At 37.3% G+C, this 16,508-nt stretch overlaps 1 protein-coding gene across 1 annotated transcript; it reads left to right on the forward strand.

Moving 5' to 3' along the window:
* The first annotated feature begins 6,917 nt into the window (after nucleotides 1-6,917).
* Nucleotides 6,918-9,007, forward strand: LOC118825384 (C-type lectin 1-like). The gene is made up of 4 exons (XM_036595970.1): nucleotides 6,918-7,215; nucleotides 7,337-7,360; nucleotides 8,563-8,645; nucleotides 8,851-9,007. The coding sequence occupies exons 1-4, from the start codon at nucleotides 6,918-6,920 to the stop codon at nucleotides 8,929-8,931; spliced, it is 486 nt and encodes a 161-aa protein (XP_036451863.1). The 3' UTR covers nucleotides 8,932-9,007.
* Nucleotides 9,008-16,508: the final 7,501 nt, after the last annotated feature.

Below are 16,508 nucleotides of genomic sequence, written 5' to 3' on the forward strand. Positions count from 1 at the left end.
GATGTAATTTGATGAAATCTGTTTAATATGAGCAAGAAAATTAACTTACAAGGTAAAAGAGGTGTTACGTGAATGTTTTGTTTTGATTTTTGCTTGTGAAGCACATCCAGCTGTGAATATGAAAGGTGCTGTACAGATAGTCACTGTTCTTAGTAGTAAATGTAACAGAGCAAGAACATCTTATTATTATTACTTATAATAAATGTAACTTAGACTATCTGACATTGTTCTCTTTGTCTTTACTGAATCCCCTACAGACTGTATTTTGCTTTTCTGAAATGAGGCAAAACTGAAGAGAAAGAGAAAAAAGTGTGGAAAGGAGTCAAATAGGCACTGAGAAAGGAAAGAAGACTTGTACAGTGAGAGGTGAAAGGTGAAGTGAAAGGTTGCATACGATACAAAGATGAAAGACAAAGACGGCAGTAGGTAACACTTTAGGTTTTACACAATTTAACCTCAACACATACACAAACACCACACAAAATCCTGTATTTTTACCAAACAGTGTAACGAGTCAGAAAATCAGACGCTCGTGGATCAAAATATTTTCATGAAAAAAGGGAGATCCGAACTCGTCGTGATGAAACAGGTCAAAACCAAAAGACAGCAAACAAAGGCCCAAAAACACAAGAATAAAGGGGATAAACACAACGGGACAGACAGTAAACAGCGCTCAGAGAAACTGGGGCAATACTTCGCAGTACTACAAAGAAGTAGGGACAAACAGATGGTATATATAGGGCTGGACACAGGCGAGCAGAATGGATCGGGCAAAGCTGATCTGGGATAGGCTGATGCCTGAGCGTTCATGTTCATGAGCGAGTCATGTGAGCCTCCTCTGAATTCTGGGAGTTGGAGTTCGGGAGCACAAGAGTGAGGCAAGACTCATATTTGACCAATTTACGCAATTTGCATAATGGATTTGTAATTTATCACACGTTGTATGCATTTTTGATTAATGTCTCAATACCAATAGCACTTTCTGAACTTTCTTTAGGTTACTGCCGTTTGGCACAAACTCTGGGTCTGGACTGAAAACTGGGCCATCACTGCAGTTGTTTAGTTGCCTTTATGATTCACCAATTAGACCTCCATAAGTTGCATTTCCATACGTTAAGAGCAAAAAACAGTCTCTCAATTCAACCAGGGCTAATCAGTGTGGAGGCAGAACAGCTCATCACTAGCCCCCTGAATGGAGCACGCAAAGTGGCCGCAGGCAGCTTGAACCACGGAGCCTGAAGGGCTAGAAAGCAGCTTATGGAGGCTTAACATAGAGCTATCCTCTCTCTCCCCTTCTCACTCTGCTAACACGACTGAACCAGAACAGTTTAGCACCAGAAGGCCCATTACACTGTGTAGAATGTGGCACAAACAGTAGAGAATGTTAATCTGATGAATAATGAATAATATGATGAGCTGTTATCATATGAACTTTATGCCAAGAGCAGTTCTGACTCTTAATGGGCAGTAGTGTGCCACAGATAACTCATTTAAAAAGACACATCTACCTGTACACAAATGTGACACTTACCTTTCTGAAATTCCAAAGACAGACTTCAGTTCCACCTAATGAGTTTTTTTGTGGTCATTCACTGCACACACACTCTGTTTTTGATCTGTGTTGATCTGTGACTCGCCTCCGCTCATGACGTGAGCTTCAAATCCTCAGAAGTTAAGGAGTTAACTTAACCTTAAGCCAGAGAAAGAGAGAGTGAGAGAGAGAGAGAGAAAGAGAGAGAGAGAAAGGGTAGAAAGAGAGAGAGAGAGAGAGAGAGAGAGAGAGAGAGAGAGAGAGAGAGAGAGAGAATACTATTAGTAAAATTGTTAAGTAGAATGCGGTCCAATGACAGGTGTCCTAAATAGTCTAAAATGACTACAGGGTGGCAACATAATTTAAGCCCCATTGAGTAAGCCAGCGGCAACAGTGGCAAAGAAAAGCTCCTTAAGAGCAAGAAGAAAAAACTTTGAGAGGAACCAAAATTCAAAAGGGGAACACATTGTCCTCTGATCGACACCCGATGGCAAAACAATAACGCAAGAGCAATATAAATAAAGAATAAAGATATAAATAAAGAATAAAGATTTGACAATTAATATACAACAGTGAATGTATAACAACAGAAAAGAAATAAGCGTGTATATGGACAGAAGTATTTAGATTAATCAGTCATAACTACTGTTAGAGGCCTATCAGAGTAACAATGAGAAACACGTATATGACAACCAGTCACTGTTACTCAGTAGTAACAGTGTTACAGTATTACTGTTGCAGACAATGTTACTGTCATTAACCACTGCCCCATTTGGCACCCTTGCAGACCTCATTTGTGCACACTCATGAGACCTTAACTTGTAAATTTGGGGTTCAAATAGGTTCTTACAAGTGCCCTCCTTGCACCCCAACTACAATGTTTTGCAAGAACCTCATCAGTACAGACTCAGCAATGGTATCTTACCTAAAATTTCTTTGGTACAGGTGAAAACCAGGGTGGAGGGGATTGTTTTCAGCTATCTGACCAACATGGCAGAGAGGCCAGTAGCAGGACGCTACAGTACACTCAGAGTATTAAGAAATAACATATTAAAACGATGTTATACGTTTTTCCTTCATCCAATTAAGAGCAATGTGCCTTTAGGGGCAGCCCTGGTTTGGCACTAGGCAAAGGTTGGCAGGCGCCTAGGGCCCCCATGAGCCAAGGGCACCATGTAAATACAAATTACTGTATGTACTGATGTTAAATAACTTCAAATAACTCAGTATATTTACATCCTAAAAATATCTATATTGTGCGGTTGTAGCAATTATTTTCAGTAACTTCTATGCAGCCCCACCTTTCCATCATGGTTACAATGGACTGTTCCACATTGTTACGTGATGACATAACTTTGTAAAGACAGACTAGTATGAACAAGATAATCAAGCAATAATCTACATTACGGAGAGGAGATTCCTCAGTGTGATTACATTACACATTATCTCCTTCTCACTATTCATTCCTTTATTCTACCTTCCTCCTTATTACCTTACCATACTGTACCAAATTCTCTGTCAGAGACCTTTGCTTGTTTCAAGCATATTTTTTGATCAGCCAATTTAAAGTGATAAGTTGAATATAAATTTCATTCAAACACTACTTCAGTAAAAATATCTAAAAATGAGTAAATAATCTTATTCTATTCTTACAGAAAGCTCAAAATGAGAAATGTTAGATGTAACAACTAGATATAAGATGATTTCATTTGCTAAGATATAATATTTTGCAGTGTAGACATTTAAAAATATGCATCCAAGGAGCCCCATTCCTGTCTTTTGCCCCTGTGTGACATGTGGCATTTACAAACTTTTTTACATCATAAATAAATAAACGTGCTTAAAATATTCTCGTTTCTCTATCTCCAAGCAAAAAACCAGCAAAAGCGCAATGAGCAGTGATTACCCCTTTGACCTTATTGTCACTAAAGGGACAATTTTGTAATTCGCAACAGGTTTACTGAAAGTCAGGTGTGTGCCAGTCATAATTGTAATTTTTTCTAATTTTTTAAATGAGCTTTGGATCAGTTGTTTCAGAATATGGAAAGCAAACTTCGAAAAGCTATAGGCCATCTGTAGGAATCATGGAATCATGTGACTTACGTCTTAATACATCATTGTTTATGCTGAAAAACCCTTTTCCACCACTTTTTTCACATTTCAGCTTTAGCGATATTCAAACCTTTCCACTTCATTCTAACTTCTATTCAAACCTTTTTGCGATATTTTGGTGTTTCCCATTCAGATTTTTTCAAAATTCGCAAAAAAACTGGTGGATGGAAAGCCTGCTACTGTTCATCAGTAGGTTTATAGAGATGTGTTTTTAAATAGTTATTATAGCTGCAGTTTTTATTATTTTATTTATTTTTTTATGGAAACAATAACTTTTGCCCCACCACTTTTGGAGGTGTGGTACCACCCCCTTTTTCTATCTCTGTTCCTTGCTTTGGGCAAAATAATGCCACACTGCTTCCACTGTGCACTGCTCATATACTTTGGCTGCACTAGTTACATAAAAACTTGGTGCTATGGGAGACACAGCTGATGTCTCAATAGGCTATGATATGACCCAGTCGTCAGGGTGATGCCATGCATTCATATTAGTTGGGACTGGACAATAGAAATGTTGACCCAACGATCACAGTGAAAATTTTAGTCTGAGGTTGGTTACATTAGCCACTTGTTTGTAGCTGATTCACATCACTCTCCAATTTATTGTTCCATATCTTTTCTATGTGGACATGAGACTTTTCGGTAAAGAGGGATGGCAAGGCACCTTTTTGTGACTCTGTTATTATATTTATCATCAGATCAAATCTGTAGAGTTGTTGAATTTGTTCAGTTTGAATTGTTTTGGAAAGGGTTAATAAGAACAAAAATCTTCTTGATAGTATCACTGCCTCTTTTCAATGACTCATCAGATGGAATGCTGCAAGAGGAATGCTCATCTAATTAAATTTCCTCATAAGTTCCTGTCTCTCTGGTCCTTCTGTTTTTTTTACACTGGGTAGGGGAAAACCAGCATGTTATCATGAAAGTTCCTTTTCTACAGGGGTGTGTCTCCATGTTGTCATGCAAGCTGAAGAAGCCCACATATTGTATGAGGTACAGCAGGTTTTCCATTACGTGGGGAAAGAACCATTTATTGCTAAGAGTGTAGCTGCCTCTGCTTGGGTACTGCACAGCTGTATTGCTGGGTGCTCCAGCAGCCCTCTTTGCTCCTTCAAGACATCCTTAATGTCAGTACTCACATAGACAAACACAGTGTTAACTGATGCCTTTTTATTAGTATGGCAGTCAGAGTAGCAGTGCCAGTGCCAAATAAAGCACATACAGAACTGTCAAGCTAGAGAAGTGAAAACATAGCCACTCGATTAGGGGCTGTTCTGGCCCATCAGGGGTGCAGGTGATAGCTGCAATATAAGTTACCTGTGGTTGCAGATTCTGCTGGGGCTGTAACTGAAGCCTCACATAACCCCCCTGGACTAGCATTCAAAAACCAGCTGTACATAAGCAGCATGAGGAGCAGAGACTTCCAGTGAGACTCCTGAAAAAAAGAACTCGCCAATGACTGCCTTACTGAACACAGAACAGAGATGCATGGAGAGAAGAAAAGAAAAAAGAAAAGAAGATTGAAGGAATTTTACATTGTGATACTGCTGAGGAAGCCAGATGATTCAGTAACAGTCCTTCCCAACTTAACCGTTTTTTAGTAGATGTTTTAGAGCAAGAAAATAATCAAACTCTGGACTCCAGCCCACCAGAACCATAACTGATGTCTGATGCTCACAGGTGGCTCACCAAGATAGCTGAATGTGCAAACTTAATTCTTTTATTTGTTTTTTTTTTTTGTTTGTTTGTTTGATTGTTTGATTTGTTTAAAATGTTGTGGCAATCATGAGACCATGTGATTTCTGCCTGTGTGGAAAGACTACATAAAGTATGCAAAGTAGTCATGTGAAGCCAGTTATCATTTCAATCTTGACTCATTCCATTTGTGTTATGATTAAGAAACATGAGGAAGAACAGCCCATCAACTCTTACACTTAGTAATGATTTCAATACACAACTACACAAATGTCACAAAAACGTTACTGTACATTTTTCATTCTTCAAGGTACAAACAATGTAAATGCATCCTTCAAAGGTGCAACGTTGGTTTTAAGGTCCAACTGTATACCTTAAATACGTTTTTCCCAAAAGGAGCATATTTGTACATTTTCATAAACTAATGTTTCAAAACAGAACAATAAAAAGAAAAGACTGATAAAAGACAGAGTGGGGTCAGTACAACTTAAAAAAAGTAACTGCATGACAAGACATGAAGGAGACAGCATCTAAAATGCAGTCATACATATTAAAAGGTCTCAGCAGTCCAGATACTTCCTCCTTCCTCTATATATAAGATCGAGCAAAAAGGAAAGCTTTAGACACTACAGACTATTACACTTTTGAGTTTTCCTGTCTGGTAAGTTAATTTTGTTTTATATTCAACCAAATTGAAATGTTGAGCTGTTTTAATGAATTGAAATTTCAAATTTGATACAACTCCCAACACAGATAACACATTTATGTCAGCATTGACTCATTTCTTTGTGTATTTGTCTAGATCAACAGTCGTGTCTTTGTCTAATCAATAATCATGTTTCTTCTCCTGTTCTCAAGTGAGTCTTTATCTATATTTTATTGCACTTGCCTTATTGTGACACAAATATCTCATACATGCTTTCATGTACTGTAAGAATTGCAGTAAAGATAATCGAGAGGTCTGAATTCAGCTGCTGTGATATTTGTCAGATTTGGCCTTTTTTCCCCCACTGTGTCACCCGCAGGTCTTTTCACCATCTCCTCCTGCCTTTCTCGACAATATTACTTTGTGAATAACAGGACAACCTGGACTGAAGCACAGGCGTACTGCAGACGGTACTACACTGACCTGGCCACTCTTGAGAACGCAAACGACACAAGCAGTTTGACTGCTGCTGTAAACAGCAGTTATAATGACCTGGCTTGGATTGGACTGTATGATGATGTGGAGAACAGCTGGAGATGGTTTTATGATAATGACTCCTTTTATGGGCCAGGAGAACGAGATTACAGGAACTTTAGAAAAGTTTCAGGTAATCCTTTGCTTAATGAGCCAAATAATTATGGTGGAAATGAGATGTGCACACAAATGATCACATCTGGATCTTGGAATGATATTACGTGCCTTACCTTATCCAGCTTCATTTGCTATGACAGTAAGTACAAACAACCATGCTAAAACCATGTTATACTTAAACACTTTATGTAAACTCTGCTTTTACATGTGGGATGATCCTAGTTGATGCTTTTCTCATTTTTAGAGACCAACATAAACAGTTATGTTAAGATTACAACGGCTATGAACGCCTTTAATGCTCGTCAGTACTGCAGACAGTATCACACAGACCTGGTCAGCATCAGGAATACAACAGAGAATGGACAGATTTTTAACATAGCAGCAGGACAAATAGTTTGGATCGGTCTTTACAGAACTAGACTATGGTCAGACCAGAGCAATTCCACTTATGAGAACTGGCTAACTGGACAACCAGATAACCTGAACTATATTGAACACTGTACTGCTGTATCTCTGGGTAATTCTGGACAGTGGACTGATGAGAACTGCAATCGAAACCTTCCTTTCTTCTGTTATAGGGGTGAGTCATTTCTCATCTAGAGCAAACTGAATCTGATGACTTTAGTTTGAAATCTGTAAGACAGTTCTTTTGTGAAAGGTGTTTGTGATCAATTTAATTCCATTTTTTTTCTCTATGGCAGATTCATCCAGATTGCCCACCCAAGGTAAATATCTGCACTGCATATCAGTTGGTGAAATGAATAATGCAGAAAAAAAAATCCACAGACTTAATAAACTATTTCTGTGAATAAAATTTGGGCAACAGACTCAAGGTAAACCTCTTTGCGATAAAAATATGACATTAGTAACAACTATCCTGAAGTAAGAATATTGAAAAAGCAAAGTAATAACAGGGAAAACTGATTTATTATTGCACAGCAACTGAACTCTTTCATTTGTTATTATAACAAGATATTTCAGTGTATACATTAGTACATGTTCAGTATATTAAACAAATTGATCATGGTCCAAACCAGGTGTCGGCAACCCAATTGTTAAGAAGAGCCATTTCGTCCTTTCAACAAAAATCAAACCACCTTGGGAGCCACAACATTTATAATATACCATAATAATATACCATCTTGGCTGTAAATATGTCTCAGTATGTGGTAATGTCCTAGTGTAGGCTAAAAATATAATACAAACAGAAACACAGACTTACTTTGCTCTGCCTTAAGCTTTAGCTTAGCTATAGCTGCATTTCTTGCACCTCCAGCGGGAAACCTTTCCCCAAAATAATTTCTTGTAAAATGTCTCTCAACATCCAATTTTGTACAAGGGTGAAGTCAGTTTCTCATTGGCCAGTTTCTTGTTAGAATTTTCATGTTCCACCTTAAATGGTGCCTGAGGCGCCAGAATGTAACTTCGGAATGGGAAAATTTGAACAAGAAGCTGGCGAACAAGAAGCTGACTTCAGCTTCTCATCTTGCAGATTAAACGTAGCAGGAAACCAACTGGAGTGCTAATAAAGGCAATTAAGTCCATTTGTCTCCAAATTATCAATGTTTGTCTGAAATCTCTCTCTTTACCTTTTTGTAGCTACTAACTAGGCGAGATTGTTGTCTGCATTGCTAGGATGACCAGTAGTCTGTGTGCCAACCTCCAGCATTTGTTAAGACTGTGCTAAAACGATCAACAGAGCTTTATTTTAATGCAAAGGAAGACTAGTTTATTTTTACCTAAATTCTAATTCTGCTGTGGAACCACAACAGAGCAGTAAAAGAGCTGCATGTTGCAGACCCCTGGTCTAAACAGAAAAAATAAATGTATACACATCTGACTAAACATACCATCCATTAAACACACAGTGGTTCTTTTAACAGCTGAGACAATTTCAACTGCAATTAGTTTCTCCTTTTCCCCTTAGAAAATGTGATTGGATTACGGGTTAGATTCACCTCTGTGAGAAACCTGACAGATTCTGAGATTGAAAATGTGGTGCTACAGCAAGTAAGAGATCACTGACTTGACAAAATCCAGCTTTACAACAGGCTTCAAACAATATTATCTTATTTATGGACATACATAATTTATATATAATTTAAGACTTAAGTGTAATAACATATAATGTACAAGTTTCCTCATACATATGTACACATCTAAGGCTACATTTCTCGATAAAGTGCAGCAGTTTGATCACATTTTATTCTGTCAGCTCCAGATGCAACTGATCAACAAAGGACTTCCGAGCACCATGAAGATGCAACTGAAAAGTATTCGCAAGAAAAATCTCTAAGCAAACTATCACATGTAGAGGACAACATTTAGGAAAGAGATTATTTAAAAGAATTTGTTTGCCAAATGAAAAAAAATCTGAATCTCTCAAAGGCTTACTCCTGTATGTGGCCATAACAGTCTGCAGTACTGCACTTGTCATTATACATTTACCACTCTTTTTTTAAGCAAGTAGTGCCCATTTTTGTGGGTTTTTTTGTGTGATTTATTATTTTAATATGATTTATTTGAAGTGTAATTTGAGAAACAGACATGCTGGTCAATATTTATTCTGAACTTACAACTGTATTTCTTTTCAAGTGCAAAGGTTTGCATAAAACCTAAAATATATTTATATGGTTATAGTATTATCTGTGGCAAATCATAGGTTGTATTCTTTCATGTTTCAGGAAAAACATCTCCATTTTTGTCATTTGAACGTAATTTGAAATCACAAGATGTCCTTTATGTGGTGTCAAATTTTCATGATGAATGAACCAAAACTACTCAGAATAAATCATGTCTTCATTAATTTCAAGTAAAGAAATTTAAAGGTTGAGAATTTGTTTTCCTCCTGTTGTAAACTTTTCAGAGATACTAGGTTGACAATATGCATTTTCTACAGTGCTTGCAATGCAAAAAAGTAATAAGATTAAATGCAGATTGTCACCTTGAAAAGGTCAAGTTAAATATTTAGACGTTATTAATAGTTATACACAGTATCAAATTTAAATCAACATTTACAGTTGAAAAGAGAGTCAAAGAGAAGTGTGCTCTCTTTTCCATCTACTGGACAAATATCAAAATTACCTCCCCCAAAAAATAATGTGCAGTAGAACTGAAATGCAACAAAATGAGAAAAGAAAGAAAAACTGAATTCTGATGAAAACATATGAAAAGCTACAATTGACATTGTGACGTCTTACATCAGTTTTTGCGAAGAAATGTGTGTGCCAACCAACACCTTCCGCACATACAGTAATAACAAGCCCTGGTTCACAGCCAAACTAAGACAGCTTCGTCAGACCAAGGCAGATGCCTATAGAAGTGGAGATAGGGCCCTGTACAAACAGGCCAGAAACTCACTGACAAAGGAGATCAGAGTGGTTAAAAGAAACTACACAGAAAAGGTGAAAAACAGGTTTACAGCCAGCAACCCTGCATCAGTGTGGCGAGGCCTCGCAGACATCATAAACTACAGGAGACCACCTCCCTCTGTTGAAGCAAACAAAGCCTCTATCACACCACTGGGAGCCCCCATGCCCCCCTAGACACTTAGGCTGAACTTAAGATTTGTGAAGCGGATGTGAGTCGGCACTTCCGGAGACAGATCACCAGAAAAGCACCAGGTCCAGACAATGTTTTCCCCTCCTGTCTTAAAGCCTGTGCTGACCAACTGGCTCCAGTCTTCACACAGATCTTCAACGGATGTTGCTCTGATGTCTGTGGTCATGAAGTCCTTTAAACGACTGGTGTTGGTCCACCTGAAGGATGTCAGAGGACACCTGCTGCACTCCCTGCAGTTTGCCTACCAAACAAACAGGTCAGTGGATGATGCAGTCAACATGGGACTGCACTACATCCTGGTACACCTTGACCACCCAGGGACATATGCAATGATCCTGTTTGTGGATTTCAGCTCAGCGTTCAACACAATCATCCCAGAAATTCTCTCCTCCAAACTTTTCTAGTTCACTGTATCCAACAGGACAAACAGGAAACAGCAGATGTGGCCAGGGGAAGTCTCTTCTGGGATACAGACAGTCAGCACTGGTGCTCCTTAAGGATGTATATGTTTTTAATCACAAGATCCAACTCCTGTTTATGCAGTATTGTGTTTATAACTTAGTTCAAGCACTCTGGATTTGTCCTAGCTAGATAATTACAGATAAGTAGGGCATGTTTGTTCAATCGGACATCTCCAATATCTCATTAAAAGAGAAATGAAAGTCAGGCTGTCCAGTAATTCACACAGAAAAAAGTAATACTACAGTGTCACGCTGTTTGAGGTGAACTTGGTTTTATCAAGTATGTTATTGCTCCAGACCTGAGAATTAAAACTGTGTTTAAAGTGTTCTTGTAGTACTTATGACTGAAAGCCTTCAGCCTGAGTGCTGCGGTAACAACCAAAGTCTTTGATTCGTTACATTGAATTAATAACATTTAATACACTTACATTACTGTGACTGCTTTGTTGTTTGCTGGGAAGGATAATTAAAGATTAGCCGTTATTTATACTTTATAAAAAAAAAACAACAACAACAACAACAAAAAAGAAATCGCGAGTGTCATCTGTCATTCCTGTCTGAAGCTCGCGAAGGAGAGTCGGAATTCAGCACAACACCGAAGCAACACCGTTCACTCCCTCATCTATACGGTCTATATACATGAACTAAGCTGCAAAAACAGGCCATTTTGAGTTTATTGATTTTGTGCTGTCACAAAAACCAACTCTTTGAAATACTGTATATCCATTCACGCATTTCGGTCTGCTTGGACCAATCAAAACAGAGGTCATATAAATATCAATCTTAAACGCACAGAAACAAAAACAGCCTGTTTAATTCTCAGGGATAAAGAGAGGCTGGACATGTAGGATATGGGCCGTTTAAACACAAAGATAGAAATACGAAGAGGAACATGATACAAGGAATTATTAACAATTTTTTAGAAGTAAAATATAAATAACCTGTGCAGGTTCATTTCAACGCAGTACTAAAAACTCACAAACACAGAATCAAAAAAACACAAAACCAGAATCAGAGTCATAAACAGCCCAGAACAGTCACAGAACCAAGGCAGCTTACAAAACCTAGCAAAAGTACCAAAGAGAGTTTAAAAAGGCCAAGAGTTCAGAAGAAAGCCCAAATAAACCATAAAACCAGGACACATTCAGCTACATGGCTCAGTAAGGAGAAGCTCTGGCAACACTTCACACAGGGTGTGTGATGGTGTGGGTGCTTATAAAGGGAGATAAGTGAGCCGCGGGTGAATGAAATCAAGGCATTACTATGAAACAGTTCAAAGCTCAGGTGAGGCTGACCTCTGGTGTTGAGGGTGGATATTACACCGGACAGGTGTTCAGAATAAACATGGAGGCGTGACGAAGAAAGAAGAAATAAAACACGGCTTCAAATGTAGCACTTACCTTCCTGAAATTCCAAAGACAGACTTTAATCACAACTTACAATTTTTTGCTTTGTTATGGTCATTTACTGTACAGGCTGTGTGTATGTGTATATTCTTAACTCATGAGGATTTGAGGCTCACTTCACAAGCCTCAGTGAGTCTCAAATCCTCATGAGTTAAGAAGTTAATTAATTAATTAATGAAATACTAAAGTAGTAGGACAGTTTGGTGGAATGAGCTCTCAGTCTTTTATACCTGAAATGACTACAGCGTTAAATATTTCTGCAAGAGTGTCATACACATGCACAGTTGTGTAGTCTCTCTCTCTCTGAATTGGATGTATAGCCTGAATATATCTCTTTTAAAATAAGATTATCTTATTCTTACCACATACACACACACACACACACACACACACACACACATATCCAGACATATCTATCTATCTATATATATATATACATAGTGAAAATGCTTCTATTTTGCATTCTTTTCTAATTTCTAATTTAATGATTTAATGCAGTAATTTTCATTATAAATGGTATTATCAATAGAACAATTTGAGCGAACAGTATAATCTTTGAAAAATCTACACAAATTTCAGAATTTCTTAGTATTTGATAGTTTATGTCCCTCTTTGGCTTTAATGACATCATGAACTTGACTTGGTGTGAACTCACAAAAGAATCTGATGAATAGACCAAACCCACCTGAGAGTTGTCTGAACACAAGCTTCAGTGGAAGAGATGAGACTCAAAATAAAATCTGACCTCTGTGTACAAAGGCCTCAAATTGTTCAATGTTACAAATTTGCCTGAATTTAAATAGTGACCTTATAATAGTGCAGAATGTTGAAAATTTCTTCTCCATTTTACTTTTCATAACTTTTCTTGTTTTAAATTTTTCAGAATTCTAAATCTAAAATGATGTTTATTTCCAGGTTTAAATGAAAAAGAAATTAAATGTGGACCTCACTGTATATAAGCATAACAACAAATGAACAAAAACATAAAATAAAACAATCAAAATAAAACATAATGAAAACAAACAAACAAATAGTACTTCTCCACTGCTCCTTATAAAATCAAATTCTTCCAGATTGCAAATTCTTTTTTCTGGGCTGCCTAAAGAGAATATATTTGCACTGAAATTGAATTATGTTACAAGAATATTTGCATTTACGATAAAGTGACTCAAAATACGTGATAGTGATTGTAGCCTCAGACTTCAAATGCATGTTTACATTTTAAGCTGCCTAAAATGCCTTACCTAAGCCTAAATGCTGACAACTATACCTACAAATATTGTGTGTCCCATTTGTTGGTTGTTGTGATAAAATGGAAACACATGACCCTGTTTCTGGCCTTCATCTCTCTTAGATCTTTAGGCATAGATCCTCATTAATTGTTGCCTCACTCTGAAAGTATCTGATTTGCATGTTGCTTGCTGAGTCTTGGTCATAGCATATACACTTGTGTCGTCATTGCCAGGGGTGTAAGGGTCTTCCAAACTTGTTTTGGAACTTTGTGTTTGTAATTTAGTAAGAGGTGTTGCACCAAGATCTGTTGTACCTGATGAAGGGCATATTCAGGACACAGTGCTTCTCGGGAGGTGAATGAGCTGTTAATAGTGCAGTAGGGAGGCTAGTTTGGCCCAGCTGAAAAAGACATGGTTCTTTGGTTGCATTTGGAGCCAGGACCTGTCAGCAGAGCCTCCAAGTAGCTGGGAATCTGCTGATTACAGAAAATGTGCCACTCGATCTGCTCGCTGTAGATCAATTACCGGAACAGTATCGGCTGGTGGGAGAATCAGATTGCTATATATGATCATGACTGGCTCATCAAGATTTTTTTCCAAAATGTATATCGGTTATTGATAATTTTTTATTAAGAATAAAGCTAGTCATCTCAGCATTTCAGACGTGTGTAGATTCCAATTATATTACACCATGAGAAAGAAATCTCTTAAACTCACCATGAGACAAAACAAGGACAACAGGATGAATTAACTTACCAAGAGACAGAGAACATTTAATTCTCTATAGAGAAGTTAATTTATCATTTTATCACAAACTCAACAGCAAACTTAGGTAGTTTCAGTGATTTTGAAGTTAGTAAAATTACTCAGTGCCAGTACTTATTTCTCTCTGTATGTGTTTGGTCCTCAGAGTATGTTTCTACTTCTGATTTCTTTGGTATTATGAAATTGTACCATATGTTTTGATATGATTTTAAGAGAAATCTGAGATTGGAAATTTGATACTATGGCAAGCAAAAGATCAGCTAACAGCTGTAAACCATTGTGAATACTATGAACATCTATAACAGGCACATTTTAATGCTTACAGAATCAAATATCTAAAGATATATTCTAAATTTAAAGACTGAAAATATAAGGAAAAAAATCAAGAGAAGAGTCTTCATTTACCAACTGTTCTTAAGAAGAAATTTCTTCTTAAAACACAGTTTTCACAAAGATTCTGACATTCACCAATGTTTTCTTATTTGGGATTTGTTCTATGGTAAGAACAGAATCTACACAATCAAGAGCACAAAGGTGTGAACAATTCTGCAATGTAACACGTCATGAATCTGAAAGACTTTTTTATTAGGACTTTTCTCAAGAACAAATTTAAGAGAAAACTTAGGAAGTTATTAGTGTATGAGGCCCCCTGAGAGCGACAGAGTGGGAGGGAAGAGAGAAAGTGCACTGAACAATTTTGCAGGAAAATAAATTACGTCTTGCTTATTAAGATGTCTCAATAGTGCAGCTGCTTTCTCTTTCCATTCCATATAAGATCTGGCAAAAGCAGCAGTCACACAACACTCTTGAATTTTCCTCCTTAGGTTAATAGCAATGTTTAGCTGCTGAAGTGACTTAAATTGGAAATGTAGATAAAAGTTTCAAGACAAATGACATGACTTAATATACATCCATATACATGTTTCTTCTTCTGTTCTTGTGTTAATTTAATCTATTTTTTCTTCTATTTTAACTTATATTTTATATTGACACTGCCTTTTTTTACCCAGTGTCTGTGTGTCCCACAGGTCTCCTCTCCCTCTCCTCCTGCCTTTCTGAACAATATTACTTTGTGAATGGGAATAAAAACTGGACTGAAGCACAGGCGTTCTGCAGAAATAACTACACTTGCTGATCTGACCACTCTTGAGAACAACAACACAAGTAGTTTGATTACTGCTGTAAACAGCTGTTATATGGCCTGGCTTGGATTGGGCTGGATGATGATGTGGAGAACAGCTGGAGATGGTACTATGATGATGATTCCTTCTGTGGGGTCCGAGAACTGGAGGAAGACTGGAAGCGTTACAGAAATTGAGACACATAATTATGTTGGAAATGAGATGTGCACAGAAATGTATCCAACTGGCTTTTGGAATGATTTTCAGCACAATCGCCATCTCCACTTCATTTGCTGTGACAGTGAGTACCATAAAAAAAAAACAATTTGTCTTTCATAATAAGCACTTTATGCAAACTTGTTTTTTTATCTGTGGGATGATGCTAATTTATATTTTCCTACTGTTGTAGAGGTCAACAAGTTATATTATGATCAGTGCGAGTATTTGGTTCATGGTTCCAGGTTCATAAACATACAGTTTTATAAATTTAGGATATATTGCTCCACAAAGCACAGAATTTCTTTCATCTTTTATTCTGTCAGCTCCAGAAACAACTGACCAACAGAAGACTGCCGAACACCGTTGCCTTTGAAAAATGTTCTCAAGAAAATGAACACATCTTGACAAATACATGTAGAGGAGTGCAGGGATGAAAGTTATAAAAGGGTTTTGTTCCCAAATGCATTACAGACCACTTTGAAAAAATGTCTTTTTGATGATATTTGTTGTTGGGAGTAGGCTTAGCACACACAAGAAATATCAATGCTTTTATGACATCTTTACTGGAGAAATTTAGAATGAAACTGTTCAATTGCTTTTGCAGAATAAATCATCTGACCTGATATTTATAGCTGTTTTTGTTTGTAAAAGCTCTTAATTTTTATTAATTTTGCATGTAGCTGCTAGATTATGCACACTAAATCATCTGCTGTTTTCAGCACTGCACATTGTAGCTTTAGTGCTCTTTTAAAAATAACTGGTGACTGTTTTTATGTCAAATGTAGGACTTTCATTTCCCCTCTCACTTTTTTTGTGTTTTTATCATGTATGTCTTTCAGTCCTGTGTTGTTACATTCAGGGCTGTTTCTGAACATCTGGAGGCCCTAAGCAGCACATTAAGTAACCCCCTCCCCACTGCCCCAATCATATTATTCTCTATGCCAGAATGAAAAATGAACTAATGTTTTATTAAATTAAAGGAGTGGCATTAGTGAATGTAAAACTGGTTTCTGAAATTAAAAGTTCATGCAGTCAAAACATTTTATCTGATGTTATTTGAAGTGTAATGTGAGAAACTGACGTGTTTCTTGCACCACCTAGTGGACAA

Source organism: Colossoma macropomum, unplaced genomic scaffold (genome assembly GCF_904425465.1).
Source record: "Colossoma macropomum unplaced genomic scaffold, Colossoma_macropomum, whole genome shotgun sequence".
In the NCBI taxonomy this organism is placed as follows: Eukaryota; Metazoa; Chordata; class Actinopteri; order Characiformes; family Serrasalmidae; genus Colossoma; species Colossoma macropomum.

Coding starts and splice junctions, on each gene's coding strand:
- LOC118825384 (XM_036595970.1), top strand. CDS start 6,918: ATGAACGCCTTTAATGCTCGTCAGTACTGCAGACAGTATCACACAGAC. Junction 7,216..7,336: donor TCCTTTCTTCTGTTATAGGG/GTGAGTCATTTC, acceptor TCTCTATGGCAG/ATTCATCCAGATTGCCCACC. Junction 7,361..8,562: donor ATCCAGATTGCCCACCCAAG/GTAAATATCTGC, acceptor TTTTCCCCTTAG/AAAATGTGATTGGATTACGG.